General features: G+C 35.8%; 1 protein-coding gene across 2 annotated transcripts in view; it reads left to right on the top strand.

Annotated features, from left to right (window-relative positions):
• Nucleotides 1-560: 560 nt before the first annotated feature.
• The window catches only part of LOC134679652 (vesicular glutamate transporter 1), a 71,153-nt gene continuing 45,702 nt past the window's right edge, over nt 561-26,011 (top strand). The window contains exons 1-3 of one of the 2 annotated variants that reach the window (XM_063538606.1): nt 561-798; nt 14,191-14,349; nt 19,147-19,254. In XM_063538606.1, the coding sequence (XP_063394676.1) occupies nt 19,187-19,254 (68 nt within the window). In that variant the 5' untranslated portion in view covers nt 561-798; nt 14,191-14,349; nt 19,147-19,186. Of the gene's footprint in view, nt 799-14,086; nt 14,350-19,146; nt 19,255-26,011 lie in introns of those variants that run through there. The other variant, XM_063538611.1, reaches the window with a different exon arrangement.

The following is a 26,011-nucleotide window of genomic DNA, read 5'->3' on the forward strand; positions in this document are numbered from 1 at the left end:
CTTTAAAACATAATCCGTGCTCTAAAACCCGTGTCCGCTTAGAACTATTGCAAAATATTAGCATAGCGAGTTTCCCGGCGCGCGGGTGCTGAGGCGATGGTGGGGGGAAGGGGGGAGGGGTGACGGGGATGTAAACAGAAAAGTTGAGCGCGGCAGTCACGTGGTGCGCGCCGGGGGCGCATCACTCTTAAGGGTTGTAACCAACCGGACCAATACACGCGGTACACAACAAAATAACACTAGATTTCAACCTAACGAAGCTTTGTTTAAGAATTTCGAAAGTATTATTGGCCAAATATTTAAGTAACAGATACAAAATGATTTGTATTTTTTTTTAAATTAAAAAGTTACATAAAAGAAACGTCAACAAAGCACTGAAACTTTTAAAGTGAAGTCGAATAAAAATGTTTACAAAGTTAAAAAAATAAGAAGAAAACTAATCTAGAATTTTGTAACAAACAAAAAGTATAAACAAGTACTTTGAAAAGTAAATAAAGTACCTACACCTTACGAGTGATGTCTCCCGGATGACAGTGAATATACCTATAGGAAATACATTTAATTAAATATATCATTATATTAAATGTTCACGTATTGAATTAGAGTAATTGTATATAATACAACAACAACTCTAAAGAATATCAATACAAAACATATCAACAAATCACATATCTATTCATAAGTATTGTTAGTTAACTTTGTAAAAGTAGGTAACTTAACAATAACATATCTTCAGTAATATCGGTGTCTATGATATTTAAGTGTAAGGTGTACATTTCTGAAGCTGATTTGGCATTGGTAAGTTAAATAGATAAATACTCATCTTAAGTAGGTATGTACCTACTTTGTTTACAATTCATAATTTGTGTTTTTTTTGCCTATATTTTGTCATTGGCTTGTTATCATTTGTGGGGTTGATTCTTATTACTGAATTAACTCTATTATGATTTAACATACTTAAATCAAAATAAAGTTTTTATTTAACTTAAACATAAATAAAATATTATGTTTTTTTAACTATCCTGTTATCAATTCATGATATCGTTTATCAGAAATATTAAGCCATGCGCTAATTATGACATATTGTCATAACAACATACCTACATATTTCTTTTTTCTTGCTTATTAATTTTGTAAGTCTCTAAGATACCAATCTTTTACTGTATTTGTAGGTACTATATATATGTAGAGTATTTGGAAACTACTAGAAAAGCCAAATTTGATATTTTTCTAAGTATTTTGTTCTTAAACAATACGTAAATAACAAAAAATTGAGAACAACACATGGCAATGGTTAAAAATAATAATAAAATAATACCTTGGTTAAAAAAAGTTTCACTAAGTATATGTATAAATGTACTACTAGGTAGGTACCTATAAACTTAAATATGGGGAAAAACATTTATTACTTTTTCAGTCAGACCTTTCATTAAAAAAAAATAGTTTGGGGCTAGGTAGATCTGTGTAAGATGTCCCCTCATATTTTTTTATTTAAGTATTTAAAATGCAGATTACTTGATAGACATGAAAAGGAAAATGATTGAAAATCTTGAAATATTATTAGCCAGTAACGTATTTATAGGCGTTTTTTATCGTTGTTGTTTTGAATTTGTTTTTAAGTTTGTGTTATGTATCTCTTTCCTTGCGGAAATTAGGCGAAAAATGTACTTATATGCAGTAATAATAATTTCTAATTATGTAAATATGAGTCGAGCCAAACTATAGTCCGTTTTTTTGACGAAGATACTTTTTTTTGGAAATAGATGATTTTAGTCAGGGTCAAGCCAACAATAGCAAAAAAAATAACGCGAATTAATTACTTATTGAATTGATCATCACTAAACCAAAAATTTTGAACATCATATGGTAGATTAAAAACTATTACTTTACAATATCATTAAAACGAACTATAAATTAAAGATTTAAAAACTAAACTAAAATTAAAATATAACTCGTCCGTTTTTTTAGCATTAGAAAGAACTTCGCAGAAGTAAGCTTGTGGTTCCAAATCCGGCACTTTTAGCGGTAATAATTTGAAGTAAATTATATGTATTGACCATGCTACATTAGATAATTCAATTATTATTATTATTAACAATTAAAGAGCCTGATAAAAACTGCACGCTTGCTTCTGTGGTTTCTAATGCTACTAGGTACAGTCACCTGCAATAATATGTTACACAACGAAGGCAGCATAAATATCTGACACGATCTTATTTGTAGAGAGCCATAAGAGCGTGTCACATATTATTGCAGGTGACTGTACCTACTGAAACTCTTCATAAACGTGTGAAAATTTGTTTACCGTGAGCATTAACATTGGGTTTATTAGTTAGTTAGTGTTAGACCAAACTAAATATAAACTGACTTTTGGAAAGCGACCGAGTGTGCAAGTGTCGTACAGTCAAAGAATTTAATTTACTACCCATTTTGTACTTCGTCACAGTGACAACCGTATGAGGTCTCTAGCGGCTTTCATATTGATTGTCACTGTGACAAAGTACGAAATGGGTCGGAAATTAAATTCTTTGACTGTACCATTAACATGAAATTTCTTTGAAAAGATAATGTGAAGAAACTACTTAGGGCCGATTTTTATTTCGTAGTCGATTTTTTGTTTGTTAGGATTCGAACGGAGAGAATGCGGAATTCATACAAAATCACAACTTGCACAAAAAAATTCGCTTGCTTTACAAAAATTCCATACGTTTCCATAATTCAAAGAAAGATTTTTTGCACATATTACGGTTTTTCGTATTTGATTATTTTAGTCGCCGTTAGCCATTTATCGTCTTTTTTGTCGGTAAATACCAGCGACATTTAAAAAAAAAATTCTAATTCATAAAAAATACGATGTACAAATACTTAGCAAGCTTTAATGTAGACTCCACCGCCCTACCGATTTGGCTAATGCTATATCGGATGCTAGAAGCTTTTACCCCTCGCTCCGGCCAAATTCAATCACGCGGCAAACAATTTTCGCTAACTCGTACTTGACGTCGGCGAGTCAGACCTTGTTTGGGCCATTAATAGAGTTATCTATTAAATTTCAAGTTAATTTATTCAATTTCGGTGCAGGAACAATGGCTGGTGGGCGGCGCCCGCCTGGCCCCGCCCTCACCTGAGCTGAAATCACGATCGTTACTGAAACGGTTTCCATGCAAAAACCGATGATGGCGGGCTTTAAAATGCCATTAGAGAATGCCGTTTGCTTTAATTAGATTTTTTCTTGAAAAAATTTACCGACCCCCTTCACTTCTTCGTTTCTTATTATATCGGTAGAACTTTTGCTCAACTCAAAAAAAAAATTCTAATGTTTTGAGTGTATGCACGGTGTATTTGTGTATTCTCGAATGATACATTTCTTTTGAAATATCTGAAATCAATAGCTATCTAATGTCCTGGTTTGTTTTAATTCAAATTTATTGCAAAATAAGTACATATTGAGCAAAAATTTTATTACTTATGTGCTAGTCCAACATGGGATAAGATGGTCAAAGATATATATTTTTAACACTTATAAATATTCAAAAAAACTTCAATCTAGAATCTGAGTGTTTTTTAAATAGTTTATTGAATAACAAAAATCACGAAGTCACAGTAAAACTATTCTTTGCTAATAGGAAATAGGTAATTGTTACACCTATTTAAGGATATGAAATACGTAGCTACTATGTAAGTATAGAAATTAACTACGAGAATATAATATAAGTGTTAAATATACATTAGGGTAACACAAATTCGAATTACCTTTACAAAAATGTTCGTAAATGGCGAATTTCACATTTTTGTATTATTTTCGTGTCGTTCAACATAGCTATTGATAAAACATTATGAAATATTTTTATTAACAAGTAGAAGATCCTTCATTTGTCTCAATATTTTCTACCAAAGAATTCTCAACATCTTCCAACCACTCCAGGTATCCGAGAAAATCGCTCCGATGTATTTCCAATAAATACGCGGGGTTTAGAGCACTTTATTGCTTTGCTCCTCGGGGAGCGATCGGTCGGCAAACATTCGCCGGGATTCGAATTCAAGCGTTTCGGTGTTGGCGATGTTTTAGAATAAATAAAAATAACGATACCGATTTTAAAATTTATTATGAAATTGAGGTTCTTTTTAAATACTTGCAATAATATTACGATTTTTTTTAGCTCTTTTCTAGTTATAGTATACTTTAATATACTAGTCGTTGTATTTTGCTAGCTTTTATTGATGACTGCTTTTCTTTCAACAGGCAACTAATACTCACAGAGATAATTTAAACGAACCCAAACACAATTAGGTTTACGTTGTGTTTTCACAGAGTTTCTATGGTCACCTCTTGTGTCATCAGCAGATCGGTTCGATGGCACAATGATACGAGTATTGCTCACCAAACTTATACACGGTGTAACATGAGGAAACCGAATAATTTTAACCACGCATTTCTGAGGTCAAAAGAGGTAAAAAATTTAATATGAGTTTAGGTCAATTTCGCCAAAAAAAAATTTTTTTTTTGTTATGTTTTTTCAATTTTTTGAATGTATTTTTACATAAAAAATAAATGTTATTGGTAAACTTGTCACTTAAAATTGATTTTCACATTTTTTTTTCGTAGAACCTACTTTTTGCAAAGTGTTACTTGTCACTTTTTGACATCTATCAATAAGGATATTTAGACTACGTCCCATAGCAGTAACATCACCATCAAAAAGGCCTTTTACACTATGTAACAATAAAAACTTGTTTTTTTTTTAGTTAATAATATCTCTGAAACTAGGCGAATTTCAAAAAAGTTTATAGGACATTTTTGTCTCTAAATATGATCAGGAATACACTGTTAAAATTATTCGGTTTATTCATGTTACACCGTGTATATTTATGTAAAGTTTCAGCTCAACCGAAAAGTGGGAAGTGGGACTAATTTAGCTTGCAAGATTTTACCCGAAAATAGGGTAGACCATGAAAAGTCTGCAGTGATTTTGATACACACAGTCCAAGTGTTATTTAAAACATCAAACTTCTATGTAATTATGACATATAAATAACACTTGCACTGCTTGGGCTATCAAAATCGCTGCAGATTTTTCTTGGTCTAACTCTACATACAAGCATAGCAAGTTAAATAAGTGCTTGTAAAAAATCAAAGTCAAAAATGTTATTAGATATCTGTGGCGGTACAATTATCATTATTTTATGTGTGTCATAGTGACACAGCGGGAAGCGACCTCCTGCAGAGCAGAGGCCCTACCGCGAACCACGTTCGACGTGTTGCCTCTCTATGGCACTTGTAAATTCATACGTAAGTGTGACAGGGAGGCAACACGTCAAACGTGGTTCGCGGTAGGCCCTCTGAGTCTTGGGGTGGTCGAACACTGGGGGTAAATGAAAGTTTGGTATCACAAAAAATCACCAGAACTTGAAAATTAATTCTCTTATCCTCTAACCGCCCAGAGACCTATAAAAAGGTCTCCTGTTCCATTCTAATTTGAATCTTATTTTTGACAAGTCAAAGTTGAATTTTCATTGGCAAGCTTTTACGTCTGGGTGGCTAGAGGTTAAAATCGATCAATTTACACATAAAATTAACGTACTCAATTTGTGACTTTCAAATTTTGTATGGATGACCACAAAACCGGATCAAAAAATTTAACTTTAAAAAAAACATATTTTCATTACTTAAAACCAACATCACTCTTCTAAATAAGTGAATACATATAATCTCTAAAAGTAATAGACGATAATAGTAGTTTGTGTTACAAGGGATCAAAATGATATATTTTCTTCAAGGGCGTACATTGAGTCCTGAGCGTAATGAGGGATTCAAGTGTTAACGCCCTAGACGAAATAATTTTGATACCGTGTGACACATACTGCTTTTCACAACAACTATGAGGAAAATAAAAAAATCTTAGTGTTGACACAATCTGATGCTTAAACAGATTATTTAGGCAAAAAAAAATGTGCAAAAAAATGTAAAAATAGTGTGCTAGAACAGAAAAGTGTTACTTTGATCCCTCCTAGCAGGGAAGAAAAGTGCCACTTTGATCCCTCCTAGCAGGCAAGAAAAAGCCCTTTTTCGAATTGGTGATGTTAAAAAATATATTGTTTATGGAAAGGCCGTTTCTACCAAAAAATATTCTAAGGGAGATCCCAAATATATTTGTTGATTAGGTAAGTAAAAATCTTACAATACAGTACGCGAAACATGGTGCTTGATAAATACAGCACATAAATTACAGTTAATTAATTAGGTAAATTACCTACTCCACTGACTCTTCAATAGTAACAAAATCAAATCAAAACCACTTAAAATTTAATCGACACGAGCCCAGAGAATTTAATAAACTGTATAGATCTTGTTTCCGACCGACTTCCCAATTTTCTATATTAAATCGTCGAAGCGGAGGTTGCCATGATACCTCAGAGAAGTTAATAAGTCATGAATAGCCTGAGCGAGGGGGACGGGGCGAGGTGCCTGGCTGGGGTGGGAGGGAGAGGGATGCACCCCAGGTGGCGCGGTGACACGCAATCGTGTGGAAAAAGGTTCGTTTGGAGGTGATGAGGTGTCTCTGCTGATGCGATTTTTGACACAAATGACTCTATTATCGATTCGACGTTATACCGCATAGTAGTTAAGTAACAAAGTCGTTAAAGTTAGACCAAGAAAAGTCTGCAGCGATTTTGATAGCCCACGCAGTGCAAGGTTATTTTAAACGTCAAACTTTTATGAAACTATGACGTATTAAATAACACTTGCATTGTGTGGGCTATCATAATCGCTGCCGACTTATCTTGGTCTAACTCTATTTGATAGTCTTTTCCATATGCATAAAACATTCTCGTTTGCTCGCGAAGTATGAAGAAATGAGAATGGATAATAAACTGTCGAGGATTAGACTCGATGCGGCGCGCTCAGCACTTATCGGCTCTCCCGCTCTCCAGAGTAAGTGCAACTCTTCAGGACAAAACACGCGATAGCTTCCGTTACATTTACTTTATGTTAACATGTTTCATACAACTTCGTATTAAATCATCATAAATGTATTTTTTGTATATGTTAATTTTACATTGTGTAAAATGCAACCGAAGCCTTAATCGAGCACTCAATGCGGCGCGCTCAGCACTTATCGGCTCTCCCGCTCTCGAGAGTAAGTGCAACTCCTCAGGACAAAACACGCGATAGCTTCCGTTACATTTACTTTATGTTAACATGTTTTAAACAACTTCGTATTAAATCATTATAAATATATTTTTTGTATGTGTTAATTTTACATTGTGTAAAATGCAACCGAAGCCTTGATCAAGCACTCAGTGCGGCGCGCTCAGCACTTATCGGCTCTTCCGCTCTTGAGGGTAAGTGCAACTCCTCAGGACAAAACACGCGATAGCTTCCGTTACATTTACTTTATGTTAACATGTTTCATACAACTTCGTATTTAATCATCATAAATGTATTTTTTGTATATGTTAATTATACATTGTGTAAAATGCAACCGAAGCCTTGATCAAGCACTCAGTGCGGCGCGCTCAGCACTTATCGGCTCTCCCGCTCTTGAGGGTAAGTGCAACCCGACGGGACAAAACACACGGATACCATCGATGTTAAACTACCCAAAGATTGGCGGTAAAATGTACTAAGGTATATTATGGTAATTCCGAAAGGGGAATATACTAAACAAAGGTCCGAAAAGGGAGTCTTAATACAACAGAATATGAAAGATTTTTAAATGATTAGGATTCGAATTTCTGAAATTAGCCGTATACACTTTACAGGCTGAGAAGGTTGAATGGTGGATTGGGTACTTTGATGTATTTCATTCCAGAGTCCACCTATTCTACATATTTATTATTTATTAATAGTCGTGAAAAAATGATATAATACGCGATAACTGAGGTGTATTGGGTGTATTATGTATATTATGCCAGCGGCGGAAGGTCCATAACTCGATTCCTACCAGGTTACCCAATTTTCTGATTTTCTGCTCCGGTTTTCCTAGGAGTGATTTTGACGCGCTGCCACTGATGCTTTCTAGAATATAATAATTTTAAAAAGCCGTCAAGAGTCGTTCTAAGACTTTATAAAACCGTTTTGTTTTATGTACATTTCTTAGAAGAGAATAAAAATAAACCATGCAACCAAATTGAAAGCCTCTTTTTTAAAAGTCTCTATGCATTGTCAATTAAAAAGTCTAAACGATATTAAATGCCATAAAATGCAATTAAAGAGGTGATCGGGCACTTGACGGCCTCGTGCTCAGCTTTTATCAGCCCTCCTCGCTCTTGAGCGGTAAGTGTAACTCGGGACACCCTCCCGCTGTATTTGCCATGTAGCCACTGTTCTAAAAGTCACCTTTACCTTTTAGGGTTCCGTACCCAAAGGGTAAAACGGGACCCTATTACTAAGACTTCGCTGTCCGTCCGTCCGTCCGTCCGTCCGTCCGTCCGTCCGTCTGTCACCAGGCTGTATCTCACGAACCGTGATAGCTAGACAGTTGAAATTTTCACAGATGATGTATTTCTGTTGCCGCTATAACAACAAATACTAAAAACAGAATAAAATAAAGATTAAAATGGAGCTCCCATATAACAAACGTGATTTTTGACCAAAGTTAAGCAACGTCGGGAGTGGTCAGTACTTGGATGGGTCACCGTTTTTTTTTTTGCTTTTTTTTTGTTTTTTTTTTTGCATTATGGTACGGAACCCTTCGTGCGCGAGACCGACTCGCACTTGCCCGGTTTTAAATAAAATAACTATTCAAACATGTGCCAACTGTCTTTTGTGAATTTCATCTGCTACGAGTACCTAAATATAACCATTGACGTTACGAATACAATTACCGAATACCGTTACGAATCTAAATGTTCAATTACCTAAACAAGGAAACAACAAATACTTGAACATTACGTGAAAAGCAATTTATTAAGTAATTTAATTGCGCAAAAAGAAAAATTAAGAACCTATCTAACTTGGGGTATTAATCCTACTAAATTATAAATGCGATTTATGCGCTAGTCACTCTATCTGTCTGTTATTTCTTCACGCCTAACCCGCTGAACCCGATGAAATTTAGTGTGGAGGTAGTCTGAGGTCCGGAAAAGGATATAGGGTAGTTTTTATCGGGTATCCTTCTGAATCCCTAACAACGTTTGTCCTAAAGTCACTTGCCCTAACTGGTTTGTCCTAATGGGCACATGCCCTAACGATCAATAACGATTATTTTCCATAATGTACCATAATGTAATGATTTTGAAAAATGGTTAGGTTAAAACTCCCTGCCACAAAAGTGGGTTAGGTTAGGTTAGAACTGCGACCCTAGCAAGAAAGAAAAATTATGCTTAATAACATTAGAATAAGTAATCAATAAGAGGGAAACTAAATTTAGGGTATACGAGTGTTAGGACAACTGATCATTATGACAAACAATATTAGGGCATGCAAAGATAGGAGAAAAGACTTTAGGGATTCTGATATAGATCCGTTTTTATCATACTTCATCATCATTCCACACAGACGAAGTCGCGGGCAGAATCATTTATAAATCTGCATGTGCTCACATCTATTATATTTTATTATGTATACATGTATTTTATTACTTGGTTAAGGTTTTATGATGCTACTGATTCTAGCACGATATCGACCGGCACTTAACAGCGATCGACACTCGCGCTCACTCAGCGCTTATCGGCCCTTCAGCCGTCCTTACCCGTCCCTATGCCGGTCCTTAGCAAGTAACCACTCTCCGTCCGATACCCCCGACTTTACTGTATGCAATAAGAGTTGAAATTCTTACGAAAATCTATTTTTAGGGTTCCGTACCTCAAAAGGATAAAACGGAACCCTTATAGGATCACTCGTGCGTCTGTCTGTCTGTCCGTCTGTCACAGCCTATTTTCTCGGAAATTACTGGACCAATTAAGTTGAAATTTGGTACGTAATTATGTAAACTATATGTAAACTAGTGACCCAAAGATAAACATATATTTATAATTTTAAAATACATAGTTATTTAAGAAAATAGCCTAAAAATTACCATTCCTCCCCTTTATCTCCGAAATTACTGGGTCTAAAATTAAAAAAAAAATACTCAAAATAGTTCTTTACCTATAGATGACAGGAAAACCTATCAGAAATGTGCAGTCAAGCGTGAGTCGGACTTATGTACGGAACCCTAGAAACGCGAGTCCTACTCGCACTTGGCCGGTTACGCCGACTAAGCCGATACGTTTGCAAACTATACTACAAATTTAAATTTTAAATTCCATTCAAATGTTGCGATCTAAGCGCACACGCTTCATTTACTTTTAACTAGATAGTAGATAGCCTAAAGCTGCAAAAGTCAAGGCAGATCATACATGAAGACGAGTCCTTAGTAAAAGTGTATAAGTACTGTATTTTCCAAGTTGCAATTTTTGCCATTCGCAATTTTTACCACTTTATTTTTTCTCAATAGCTTATTCCTTTCTCGAAAGCATTTGTATTCATTCGCATAAGTGTTTTCCCATTAAATTTTTTTAATAGCTTATTGTTCTGATAGATTTCTAACCGTTATAAGTTATAAAAAATATATTAGATGATATTTTTTTCATTTCAATTCGCGCAAATAAATCAATCTGCGCAATAGCGTAGAGAAGAAATTGAAGAAAAAGAATGCATGTTTAATAGATTATTCTCAAGCTCTCCACAGTATAAGCACAATAAAGTAGATTTTCGAGCGCAGGTTTTAAACGACAAAAGCATTCTTTCCGAGTGACAACATTATTTTGCTTCATCGAAAGTCCCTTCAAAGTCATAAATTCAGTTCCACTAAATCCCCCGCCCACCACGTCTCACGAATACGCAAATGTAGCTAAATGTTAACTCCATTCATTATGACGTGCATGAGCGGCGCCGTCAGCGGTTTCGGATCTATTTAACTGGATTGGGGCGGCCCCTGGCTGACGGTTTAGATTATGAAAGAATGCATTAATCAAGCCGAGGGTTGGATGCAGTTTGTCAAGCAAATCATGGATTTTATGGGATATGTTTTAGGATTTAGGATTGAAACGCGAAAGTTTAAAATATTAGATTGCTATTTTGATTTAAATACACTTAAATACTAATTCGAAGTGGTTTAAGTGGAACCTGGGAGTGTGTTCCAAGGATGAATGTGTAAAATCGTAGTCTGTTTCATTATCTTGCAGTAGTTACGTCAAGTCAGGCCTTACTAAATTTGTTTAAACTTATCCCGTCAAAATAAATCAATTAAAAGAACTGCTAGGTTTGTCTGTGTACTGTTTGATTAGTAGACATCGTAGAAAAACATTTAAACAAATTATGTTGTGTAAAGTAGGTAAACATTTGAATTTTTTAAAATTTTCTTAATGGATTTCTTCAAATCAGACAAACAGACTGTCCAACATTGGGATGTTTGCTCCAGTTGAACAGTCTATTGTCTCCTCTAATATTATGAATATTATGAGTTCAGGGTTGAAATTCTAACTGTGGGGGCAGTGCGAAACACTAGAACGGAACTGTACTAAAACACAATTGCCAAAACAAAAGTCATACAGTAATATTTAAATCCAATTGTTTTTGTCTTCTCTTCCTTAATAGACACTTTTCGCCGCTCCTAAAACGTCTCAGATAAGCCGATTCATTTTATTTAAGCGTGATTTTCCACTGCCTCCCACCGTGGTCGCTCATAACGAGCGACGGGTCTTCACAAAACGCTGAATATCGAATAATATCGGGCGGTGGCCGCTGGACCGCGGAAACTTCATTTGCGGGCTCCAGTGCCCGTGAAATGAACTGCTCCGCTATATCGATACGCCTGTCTATTCGTTTCGTACTACGGGGTTGCAGAACAGGGTGCTTAGCCAATATGCCAATCGTTAACGCGAATATAATCAGGCGTTACTTTGCGGAAATCCTTATTAATTAAAACCAAAAATATTACTTTACTAATCCACGAAAAGATAACGTGCTAGTCAATTAGTGCTAGTTGTGTTGTGTACTCGTATTATGTACATTAATTGCATGTAATAATACACAAGTAAGTATAACGGGTTAGCACTGATTGACTAGCACGTTATATTTTCGCGGAGTAATATTTTTGGGTTTAATTAATCGTTAATGCTCCGTGGCGAATGAAACGCAACTGTCGCTGTAGTACTAATATGGAAGAGCTATAGAGGGAGATGACTACGGTGCCCCACGGAGCGTTAACCATTGGCACGTTGGCTACGCGCCCTGCTCCGCTATATCGATACGCTTGTCTATTCGTATAACGGGTTTGCATTTGTCTTTGTGATCGTGACTGGTATAATTTAATACTGAGATTTGTAATAGCACTGCATTCAATGTATTTATTGTTTCGTTTATAATAATAACTTACATTATGTTTTGTGATTACGTATTTGTGAGCATTAATAATAATGTTTTGGATCATATTTTGTACTTACGGATCTTTCCCCTAAAAAATCAAAAGTAGGTATACACGAAACTTACGTACTTACCTTTATTTATGCAAGAAAAAGCGGCTAAGTGCGAGTCGGACTCGCCCATGAAGGGTTCCGTAGCAGCAATAACATAACATAGTAAAAAGATCTCGTTCAAACCAATTTTCGGTGGAAGTTTGCATGGTAATGTACATCATATATATTTTTTAGTTTTATCATTCTCTTACAGGGGGGGGGGGGACGACGACACACATTTTACTACTTTGGAAGTGTCTCTCTTGCAAACTATTCAGTTTAGAAAAAAATGATATTAAAAACCTCAATATCATTTTTGAAGACCTATTTTATTTATTATATTTATTTATTATATGTATATTTTTTTTATATAAAAAATGAGTTTGTCGTGAAATGACAAAACACGTCCCCATTCTTTATTCATGTTCTCCAACATATAACGAAACCAGTAATTAATTATCAATTTTTTTGAAAAAAGTTTTTTCATAGAAATTAGAAAGTTTGGTCAATTTTCAGTACTTTTAAGGCCATTTTCTCCTAACAGGTTGAGTTTGAGCAGCTAAAAAAAAATACTTGTCCGTTATTTTAGACTACTCTATGACATATATCAAAATAAATCAAATCGGAGTCGGACAGTTGGGTACCTTTCCTTGTAAGTATGGGGAACCCCCAAAATGTATTGTTTTTGTTCTATTTTTGTGTGAAAATCTTAATGCAGTTCACAGGAGGATACATCTACTTACCAAGTTTCAACAGTATAGTTCTTATAGTTTCGGAAAAAAGTGGCTGTGACATACGGAAGGACAGACAGACAGACATGACGAATCCATAAGGGTTCGGTTTTTTGCCATTTGGCTACGGAACCCTAAAAAGCATAGAAGAAGAACCAACTTGTCAAGTGGTTTGAAGCTGTTTGGCTCTTTTTCTCCACTTTGTGTCCCGTTTTGCAGTTTGTTGACATGTGATGTCTCTATTTCAAAATCATAGTAGGTAATTGTTAGAGTTTTATATACTTAAGTTAAGGTCGTTTTATGTGTAGGTGAGGCACAGAAGATTCCTTTACTGGAACTTGAATGATGATGCTTTTGTCAATTTTACAAACATCTACTCAGTTTCACCCGTGCCGTTGTTTGTATTTAATCAATTCTAGCAAACTAAATAAGACCCATTTCCCATAATTTGATTGAGCTGAAACTTCACTTACATAGTTGGGTGACAATGCAATATACAGGGTGGAAAGATATGTCGGGCCCTGGAGGGAAACTACCTTAAATCCTTAAGCTGGCTCATTTTACTTAAAGGAGACATTCCTTTATTTTTAAATAATAATTATAATTATATATAATAGGTACTGAATACTGCCTAAGTAGTCCAAAAGCTACTTGTTGTTGTAGCTACTAGTAAAGCTGGTGGTTCTGGGTCCAGATCCCGCCAAGCGTTTATTTGTCTAGTGATTTATACGAATATTTGTTCCTGAATTATGGATATTTTTATTTAGATAGGTTTGTTTGTTAGTGTTACTATCATTGTGACTTTTTGGTTTTAAGAGTAATTTATTAAACCGACAGTTGTGAAATGTACTTATATTACTAAATCAATAATAATTCAAACGGCGTTTCCCAGAACTGCATAAAGCATTTCGTTCCCCCGCACTGCACTCATGTGGAAACATTGTTGGGGGTGCCTTTCGGAGGCTGCATGGTCCTCCTGAAATTTTCTGAAAATTTCAAAACCACGCCTCTTTTCCAGCTCCATCTGTGATTGGTGGGTCACCGTCTACGTACGTAGGCGCCAGGCCAATGGCGGCGGGGGCTACGCGCAGCCGTCGTGCTACGGCGTAGAGGCGCGCGGGGCGCTACGCCATCGACAGACGCTGCGTAGCTGCGAATACCGGGAACTGGAAGCTATGTAAGTTTTTTTGACATTTAAATTATATTTGTGTGCCATTTTCATTGCTGTTTAAGCAGAGGGCTTTCAATGATGCATGAAAATATGTTAAATATCGATTTTCGATTCAGGGGTGGGGTTGTATACATATAGCTATATCTATATATATTTGAACGTTATGTAACACTGTCAGGCACTGATTTCATATCATTTAACGAGATAATATTTAATTTTACTAACTAAATTGCCTGTCTATAATCGATGCAATCATTTAAAGGTTCGGAGCATTAATTGAAAGTAAAATTTATGTATTTATATGATTATGCTTCTTATATAACAAGTGTGCTTTGTATATAGATGTGCCCTTCTCGAGAACATTCTCAATTCACCATTCATGAACTCGAGCGAGAATATTACCCATACAAAAGGGAGAACGTTCTAAAGAACAGCACAACTTTAGCTTTGTAGCTAGTTAAGTAAAAAATCCTGTTGAATTGTTACTAAATCAAGTAGTAATTAATGCTGATTGGGTTAAGAGCCCATCAACGTGCACACTAGCGCCACTGCAAAATAATCGTGATTATTTAAATATCTCAAAACAAAACAGGCCGTTTTAACTTTGAACGCATAGATTGACGAATCCAGCAATATAAAAACTAGTCTGATGTATTCAAAATTACTTAAATACAAAATACAGTACGTAGCGGCCGCCTTTTTTAAATATCATTCGTTAAATTTAAATAATCACGATTATAACACAGTGGCGACAGTGTGCAGGTTGACGGGGGGCCCGATTCGGATTTTGAAATAGATATCTATTAGATATATTTTAGACATCACCAAGATACGATAACGATATGTTTAAGATCTAACCTGTCAAATTTGACATTTGCGCGATTCTGGAGATACTCTTGAACGATTTCCACAGGATATGACTTAGAAATCCAATTCACATCTAATAGATATCTTACCCTATCTAACGTAAAAGTGACATTGGTTGCCCGAATTGCGCTGCAAAAGAGAACTAGTTGATATCTAAACTATAACGTATCTGGAATGGATCTAGTACGTGTCGTCTCTTGTGAATATCTTGAAGTTCGAATACGGCAGGGGTTCTTAAAGTATGCTCCGTTGTTTCAAATAAACTTCACGAGTATCTTGGTGAACCATATAGTGACAGTCCAAAAATTTTACTAATTTTTATGTAAGCCCCATACAAGGAATGCCGATTCGAGTTTAAAATTGATAGTGTAGGAAATATTGTAGAATTTAATTTGATTTTAAACGAACGAAACAAAAGAAATACACCTCTGTTCTCTGTTCTAATGGTTTAAATTAAATCGAAGTAATTAGTACCATCGCCACATTATTAACTGATAGTTCGTAAACCTTATTACAGAAGGCATAAGGCCTACCGATGGACAGTTAAGAATGTTGCTGTTTGTACAGTCAGCAGCAGAAGTTGCTAAGCGGGCAAGGTGTTCAAAATTACCTTGACACACTCTTATTCTCTAAACAATAAGTCGCGTCAAGATCATTTTGAACACCTGGCCCGCTAAGCAACTTCTGCTGCTGACTGTAGTACCACGGGTAGGGTGGGCCTTACGAGTTTAAATGTAGAAAATGTCATACTTGTCACGCTTATGCCAACGGGATTGTGTATAATCAAGAAATCTTAAATAATAGTCTTATTGTTGTATGAAGTATCTTTAATAATATTTGTATTTCGCTAAGATCCCCACCTCTTAGGCATAGCCTAGTGTGGGGATCAAGCTGCCTCTCTGGTAATATCAATTTATGAAATAAATATATTTGAATTTGAAAATGTGAAGCTTAATTACTTCGACACATATTTATTTTATAAAGATTCTTGGGGCACGGCAACTAACGACAATTTTAGGAAGTCTTCAAATCCTTTGTCTGTCATTTTGACCTTTTTTTTAGGGTTTCGTACCTCAAAAGGAAAAAACGGAACCCTTATAGGATCACTCGTGCGTCTGTCTGTCTGTCTGTCTGTCCGTCTGTCACAGCCGATTTTCTCCGGAACTACTGGACCAATTAAGTTGAAATTTGGAACACATATGAAAGTTTGTGACCCAAAGACGGACATGTAACGTAAACGAATGAATTTTAAATATGAGGGCCACTTTTGGGGGTTAAATGAGAAAATTAAAAAATAAAGTTTTTCAAACTATATCGTGTTACATATCAAATGAAAGAGCTCATTGTGAGAATTTCAAATATATTTTTTTTATAATTTTAGAATAAACAGTTTAGAAGTAATTCAAGAAAATAGGCAAAAAATGACCATTCCCCCCCTTATCTCCGAAACTACTGGGTCTAAAATTTTGGAAAAAATACATAAAATAGATCTTTACCTATAGATGACAGGAAAACCTATTAGAAATGTACAGTCAAGCGTGAGTCGGACTTAATTACTTAGTTTTTGATCCGATCCCTACGGATTTTTTTAAGACATTTCACTCACGTTTCACATAAAAAAAAATACATTCGATGCGGCAGCGCAAAACCCAAACTTACTGCCAGTGGTTTACGAGTAATATACTTCCCGTATTGAGAAAGCCAAATTTGCGGCACGACCTACTTTTTCCCGCATCATGTCCATGTACAGGTTCCAACAGACCTGGAATATTATCGATTTGACCTGAAAGTCGTTCTGATCAATAGACTATATCCTTGTGTATATACAGCAGCCGCCGCCCGCGGATCTGTATACTTAAAATTCCAAAAGATATTCCATTTTTCAAAACCCTTAATTTTACGGGAATATACTTCCCTTGCCGCACAGGCCGCATATACCTATAGGTATATGCGGCCTGTGGCCATGGGATACTAAGAATAACTAAAGAATCGATAATGAGTTTTATAATCGACAAAATATTTACTATCGTCATCGTGTCTGTACGTGTTCAAAACAAATATTATTCATCCTCATATAATTATAAAAAGGGGTCGGACTTTTAGAGTAGGTAATTTTCAATATAGATGTCATAGATTTAATTGGCGCATTAATATAATGTATCGACGCGGAATCGTGAACAATGCACAGCACTATGACATGACCAATCTGAGCGCTGCGTGCCCGCCTTTCGGTGCGGTACGGGGTGATGGAATACGGACAAATAGTACCAGTGCCGCACTAAAAAAAAAAAAAACCTTTCAGTGCGTTACGCAAAAATACTTCCCGTACATTTTTCTTTTGAAATAGAATATACTTGAATTACGAATATGGAGAGTATAGTGACTCAACAGGTCATCTTTTTCTTACTCATACGAGAACATAGTAAAACCACCGCCACACTGGGGGTAAGACAAGCGCTGATAGCTGCCGCACCGGCGGAAAGTCAAATACGGCCAAATGCTTCCCGTAACGCAGCGAATGTGTTACAAATTGTGTAATGTACGGAACCCTTGGAACGCGAGTCCGACTCGCACTTGGCCGGTTTTTGTTACTTAGAAAGAGACAAAACCTATTTTTAGCATAATAAGTAGGGAATGTAGCCAGCTTTATGGGCACCCTTCCGCAGGGAACAGACCTGGGGGATCATAGGTGGCGTTTTATTTACGTTTCTTTATTTTATTATATTTAATTTAGGTAGTTTATATTTATTCATATTGTATTTTTTTGATTAGGTAGGTATTATTATGTAAGGTATTCGACTAGAAGTTCAATTAATACCGACCTATATTTAGTTCAGTTATTGAAATGGCTAGATTATACAGCTCAAACACTTATTTACGTTATAATTAGTTTATCTTGCTCCTGATCATTCTTAATTGGCCCTAAATATAACCCTCGATTTTAATACAGATTTAAATAATTTCGTAGTACAGATTCTTCGCTTTAAAAGGCGCTGCTTTCAGTCAGAACGCATGAAATTTCAACGCCTGAAAGCAACAAATCATCGCGTGTGTTTATCTTACCTCCATTTTTTGAAAGTAGGTACCTCTATTATGGCAGAAAGCGTGAATCTTAGTATAAATGCATACTAAGTTTCACGCTTTCTGCCAATTAGACTGTCTACTAATTTTTACCTGACTACCTACGGCGAAGCAAAATAAGGTCTATCATTTTGACCGGTATTTGTAACGGCTAACTAAAGGGGGTGGTTTTAATCGATATGTACATTATACATACATATAATCACGCCTATTTCCCGGAAGGATAGATAGAGACCACGGATTTCCACTTGCTATGATCCTGACATACCTCATTTGCTTCCTTCACTTTCATAATATTCATCATACACGCTCGCCAGTTTAGGGTGCTCTTGACTTGGCCTTTCTTCAGGATTTCCCCGATCTGATCAGATCGATATATTTAAGTCACAAATATTATAAACTAAAATAGAACATCTATTCGTATAAGAAATTGACAATATACGAACGAAAAAGTGACCAAGCCTTCTAAGAGGCCGGATTTAAGTTCGAGAATTCTAAGGGCGAGAGATGTCACAAAACCTAGTTAGACTTCTAATTAATACCTATTAACAAGAAGAAGAAGAAATACATTTATTTTATCGCCACAACATAGTACATGAAAAAAAACAACGGGTTGCACTCCGGGAGTGCGGGCAAAAGTGAAAACTCAATGACATTATAACAGTTTTTCGATCAGGTCACGTGTCCGTCTTACGTGTTACGGTCACGTGACCTCTCGCGAGCTTAACATTTTTTCCCCATCACAAAAAGTACACAGCGCCGCTAAAGAAGTTTTTACTTCAAAAGGAAAACTTGCGAAAACAGAAGTCATTGTATTTTTTTGTGTGTTCGTAACAATGGTGTTTCTTTCCTCAGGTGTTAGGTGCACTTTGATGTGGGACATCGGGCGTCCGCCATGCAGGGGCTGCAGGCCGCGAAAGAGAAGGCCTCAGGCCTCTTCGCCAACAAACCCCTTCTGTTCAAGTAAGTGGTTGTCTTTCTCGTCCATTCATCGCAATCGAAACCACATTGTCATGACAAAGACAAAAAATAAAATAAAGGAGAAATACATTTTTTATACCTGGCAACACTAAATTTTTTTTAGTAAATGTGTCAACAACGATGGCAGAAGGCAGGATGCGATGGATGGTTGGCGTTTGCAACAATCGTGTGAAAGTAGCATAATATGAACGAGTATATCCATGTATAATATTGTCTGCTTACGCTCACCGCTCAGTGGCTCTCTCAATTATTTTGTAATTGTTATTGTCGTATACTGTTTTCTGTCTCTACTAGGTTAGACTAGTAACTAGTCTTTTTTTAGTAAAGGTTCATCTTCAGAAGACCGAGGAGTCCTGTATTTAAACTCTTACCCCATAGCCCCTTATTCATAAACGCGCTACAAACCTCAATTATCTCATAATCGTTTGTCCTCATTTATCATTCTGACTTATGTATTTGTAAGAAAAGGATAAAACATAATTGAACTAAATCACACCCGTAAAGTTATATGAATAAGGGGGTTAGTACACATACACGCTTTTATTCTGGCACTAGGTATATTAATCTTTCAACCAGATCGTTTTATCCTACCCTCATGGAAAAAGGATTAAGTTTAAGTTATACGAGTAAATAGTTTGCAGATGACTTTTAAATGGGTGTAACCATAATTAAGTACATAAAAAGCGACCTTTGACGTTGTTTTATCGTTTAAAATTTGGAAGCTTAAATTAATTAGACTCCTCATATGAACAGTAGTAATGCCGATTTAACTGGTTTCAACTATGAATCCTAATTGGTCGTTTTATGTTAGTGGTAATATTTCATGACTATTACGTTTAAAAATATACCCAATTAAAGTCGAACAATGCTAAGTTTTTATACCAAGTGTTACGTCAAGTATGAAGCTGATAAATAGGTATGTATGCATTCTTAATGCCAAGTTTGTGGCAAGTTAGCATGATCAGAATCTATTAACAAATTGGATCAGCGGTCAAATCAAGCATCCCTATCTACAAGAAGTAAGAATGGTCAGGTAAAAAAACACTAAGGTGTATTCGGGATTCCGAAATTCAGATGATCACCACCCAAAATTCCATCATAATAAAAGTCTCTTTTCGGAATTATCAGACAGTTTTCGACATTCGGAAGTACCCCTTATTACAAAAAATCAATTAATTAAATTAAGATCTCATTTATCCTCAATTCATCGCTACAAAAAGCAATACAAAAGTCGTCGTTACATTTTTTAATCGAAAATAATATCACTCATAATAATGGAGTTTTTCCGCTTGCAACAAAGACAATAACATCTCGAAACAGAAAGTTTTGTTTGCGACCGTGAGGAGCGATCAGACGGGAGCGGCCATCGCCGATAATATTGACAGCGGATTATGCGCTGCACTGGAAATAAAACGGGGGGGCTGACTTAGGATATTCCACGATGTTTTTCCACAACTGGTGGTATTGAAAACTTACCAGATATGTTGATACCTTTTACTCTTTGTTTACTTTAACTTTTATATGGTAATGATGATGATAGTCGAGCTGTAGGTAATATTAGATAACCAAATATTAATTGAAATTTGGGAAATAAAATCATTAAGTAATTTATTACTAAGCTAGGTTCGTATTGTCATAGCCGATAGGTGATGTTAGATAGCATGCATATTTAGTAGTACATACGTATTCACTGTATGTGGCGAAAATGCCCCGTAAAGGCGGTCGATCAAAATATCGTGTTAGCGCATAATTAGTTAAACGATCGTTACTCTTACTATCACAACTGCCCGAGTTCGATACTTACGTCAATTAAGATCTAATGGATTAGATGTGTCAGTGTCAAAAGTGACGTTTTTGTTTGAAGAAACGTCACATTTGACACTGGCATATCTGATTCATATCGTTTCTTAGATCTATTAATTGACGTACCTATCTTAAAGTTTGAATCGCGCCGCAAGTCGCAAATTAGCGAACGTCTACTTACTCCTTCCAAAGTCATAAGCCACAAACAATAAAATACGGTATAATTCCGTAACGACGACAATAGCAAAAAGCTGTAAAAGTTACTAACTTGCAAATGTATACGTCTACATACTCCTCGATAAAAATAATAATCTTAATGACACCAGTCTAGTTCGCAATCGATAAATAAGGCGATTATTCCGTAACGAACGGCAACCCCCGGCACAGTCGAGTGCTCCGCGCTGATAACAAACAGACATCATCCGGCTTTGCGTCGCCATGCGCACCGCGACTTGCGACTGCCAGAGATATGTCGGCAAATCGCTTGAACGACTGCGGTTATTGTGCGTGCACGGATTGAGATGTTTTGGTGGTTTTGATGGTTGCACTTTTTGTCAAAATAAGGTAAACGTACTGGTGCTCGACGCGGACTCAGTACATGTTATCTTGAAACTTAAGTCATTGTCAATAGAGGTGACAGCAAGGTGTCATCTGTTGGGCATTAGCATGTCGAGCACTATTAGTACCTTAAAGGTTCAAAATATAAAGGAATGTTGCTAGATGATGTCGGGCAAATAAATCTATTTGACTTTTATTTGGTAAAAAACCGGCCAAGTGCGTGTCGGAGTCGCGCACGAAGGATTTCGTACCATTACGCAAAAAGCGGTAAAAAATCACGTTTGTTGTATGCAAGCCCCACTTAAATATTTATTATATTCTGTTTTTAGTATTTGTTGTTACTTATAGTGGCAACAGACATACATCATCTGTAAAAATTTCAACTGCATAGCTATCACGTTTCATGAGATACAGCCATATGACAGACAGACAGGCAGACGCACAGACAGTCGGACGGCAGAGTCTTAGTAATGGGGTTCCTTTTTTGGTATGGAACCCTAAAAAAGAAATTACTTAATGCAAGGTCGCGAGTGATAATTACTTCTTTTGGTTTAATTTACTTCTCTCTAATTATATTTGTATACCTACTAGGCAAATAGGTATAAAATATAATCTATGTCCTACATAACACTTTAAACTCTCGCGTTTTGTACACATATTTACTAGTACTAGTAATTACACAAACGGTAGACCCGATCTTAACGTAACGTAAAAACAATGAAATTATATCGCGGTAGACACGTCTATGTCATACATTACAAAACCACTAAAACTGTAAAGAACTAATAATATGAGGATTATTTTATTTATTTCAGTATACACTCACTTTATTCTATTCGCTTGACTGCCCGATTCATCTGACACGACTAAGCCAACACAATGTGGATTTTGATTCAATAATCCAGAAACATTTTCTGACAAAGGATCTAGTGAGACGGATAAGATAAGATAACATGACGATAATAGCGTGAAAGTGTTTCTGTCCCGATGTTGTAGCCATCGTCGTTTTTGTTGTAAGGTAAATAATTATGAAAAATATAGACTTACTGCCGTATTCGAACTTCAAGATATTCACAAGAGACGACACGTACTAGATCCATTCTAGATAGGTTATAGTTTAGATATCAACTAGTTCTCTTTTGCAGCGCAATTCGGGCAACCAATGTCACTTTTACGTTAGATAGAGTAAGATATCTATTAGATGTGAATTAGATCTCTAAGTCATATCTTGTGGAAATCGTTCAAGAGTATCTCCAGAATCGCGCAAATGTCAAATTTGACAGGTTAGATCTTAAACGTATCGTTATCGTATCTTGGTGATGACTAAAACATGTCTAATAGATGTCTATTTCAAAATCCGAATCGGGCCCTTAAATTTATATGATTGTACATATTTAGGTACCTAAGTATTACGCAGAGATGATTTAATTGCTTAATCCAATGATTAATATACTCAACCTATTTTGGCCATATAAAACAATACAATGGCTGTGGCAATGTTAATTTATTGAGTTTTGGAATAAATGTAAATGAAATTTAACGGAGGATATTTTATTTTATTTACAGGCAGTAAGCAAACTAAACAGCCGTTCTTTGAGCCTTACTTAAATATCCTTAATTCCATATTAAGCCAAAATTAAACAGTTATTCATTTATTAATTATTATACATTGCTGATAAAAGTTGATGTTATTGATTATTTTTGAAATAATATTTCACCTAGAGATTTTTTTTACCTGGGGGGAAAACATTTATTACATTCAATAATACAATTTTAAACGTATTTAAAAATTACACTAAAATATTGTTTATCTAAGGTTGTAGATATTTTTGAGGACATTGTCTACACTGAACTATACAGTCCATCAATGTTACCCCTACGGTCTTAAGCTCATAAATTGGCAGGCGAGGAAGGGTAGCTCTCATTATTTAGTCCGTTTAAATCACTAAGTCCTTAAAAGACATTAGCAGGCTTTGTGCCGTTATCAGCGAACACAAAAGAGATTTGCTACGTGCTGGGGGAGGGCCCGCCCGACAATTATTACTCATATTTTGCTGTCTACCGTCGTTGCGCATTTGATGGTTATTAACGTATCAATTAAAATTGTTGTAGGGTGATTTGTTGCCAAAATAAATTATTTCAGGGAATATCCGTCCATACAAGATAATTCGTCCATACAGGGAATATCCGTCCATACAATTGGTGGTGGTATTTTCTGCACCATTTTTGAATGTTGACACAAATTTTATTTAAAATAAACTACAATCATCATTGCTAAAATTTCAAACATAGTATAGTATAGTTGGTCAAGCAGATCTTGTCACTAGAAAAAGACGCCAAAAATTTTAAAAATGTAGGTGCGAAGGGTTATCGTCTCATAGAAAATTTAAATTTCGCGCCTTTTTCTACTGACAAGATTTATACCTACCTTTGTACTCGTAATATTTTTTAATGAAAATTTAATAAGGACGTACTTAAGCGAAATGGATGGAGATGATAAACAAAAAGTGCTAAAAACCGCCTGCTCCCCACACGGGCCATTCTTCTCCCGCCACCTAAGCCACCATTCAAAACGCCATATCTCCATACTGGTTCCTTATTCGTTTGCCCTTTTGTTTTTACCATACATATACATCCCGATAGTGCTAAATAGCACACAGCACTCACACTAATTGTTTCCGCCATTTGAATATTGCCAGCGACAATTTGCCGATGGGTCCGGCCCGCGGCGGGACCCTCAATTAATTGCTCAGGCATTTTGTTTTATTCCACTTGAACAAAGCGGATATTGAAATAAAACATCTGCATTAGCTGAGTACGGATTAAAATTTAATACGGAGATTTGAAAGCTTGTAATTTTCCAGTTTAATTGTTTGTTTAAAGTATCTATGCGCCTTAAGTGGAATTATAGTGTTCAACAGAGATTAATAAGGCCGGTTAGTGTTTAATTGATTTTTTATCTTTATTGTACGTTTCACCTCCTAAGGCCCACGGTCCTGCCTATAGCACTAATTACATATTTTCCTAGTTATTTTATATACTTATTAAACAAAACAAATTCAGCCAAATTGATCGTAACACACTTTTCTTACTATAAATATATAGAAATAAAGATGTGTTCCGATATATTTGGGCAATTTTGCCGTCACTATTATTTGATACTGACTGTATAGTGACAAATTTCCGGGAAGGATGCTCATTTAGTTTTATTCACATGTCAAGAATAATCCCTTGATTCAGTTTACCTGATCAAGAGATCTCTCCAAAAATATCTCATAAAAGATGTTGATTGTACATGCGGGAAAATATGATGAACGAATACCTACACTTATATTATATTTAATATCCGTTACTTTTCCTTGTAAAGGGGCCCACTGATTAACAGTTCGCCGGACGGTATCGGCCTGTTAGTTGTTCGGAACTGTCAAAATTTTGTTCTAACTGACAGGCCGATACCGTCCGGCGGACTGATAATCAATGGGCCCCTTAAGGCACTACGCATATCCCTTATTTTGTTAGCAATATCTCAGTCGAGATATAAGTATTGTCCAGAAGTGCAAGAATCCTTGCATTTAAACATGAACAAGTTTTTATAATCATTTACGGTGAATCCTGTTGGATAATCAAATGTCTCTGTCTGTTTTTTTTGTACTTCTGTATAGTAACAGCACCAGTCATGGGACATTTAAGAGGAAATTTGGAGTATTTATGATATTTCCCTTATACATGTAAATGGTCTACCGCTTAGCGTGTTAAAAGATGAAAGTCCTATCCGTCTTTCATGTTTTAGGCGTGTTGTATGAAAGATACAGCAATTAGTTTCCACATATTTAACAAATTAAAACTATGCTTTTTTTCTCCAGTCATGGACACCAAAGCTCCAGTAATGGGCCCCCGGTAATGGACGTGGATCCAGTAATGGGCCCCCTATAATGGACATTGCTCTATCAGTATAAAATATTGAAATGGGGAATAAGTTACGACAAAAAAATCAATTTTTGGTATAAGCTTTTATCGCTGAATCTATTTTTCTTTCCACAGCCAATTATTATTGTATTAGATCCATCGAGACAATTCTAATATACCCAAACACAATCAGTTAGGGTTTATTGCGATAGTTCCCATGGCCACCTCCTGTCTCCATCATCAGATTAGGTCCATGTTATCATAATATTGCATTATCATCCGATTTGCATACTTAATTACGTACTTACACAAAATTTCAACTGAATCGGAAATCGAAAAGTGGCTCAAATTCAGCTACCAAGATTGGACCCACACTAACTAACAGGGCGAGTTAAATAAAAGTTTGGAAAAACGATATTAATTTATCCGAAGTCCGAGAATACCTCCTGATTGACATATTTCGTAACTACAT

The sequence above is a fragment of the Cydia fagiglandana genome, chromosome 1 (genome assembly GCF_963556715.1).
Source record: "Cydia fagiglandana chromosome 1, ilCydFagi1.1, whole genome shotgun sequence".
Lineage (NCBI taxonomy): Eukaryota > Metazoa > Arthropoda > Insecta > Lepidoptera > Tortricidae > Cydia > Cydia fagiglandana.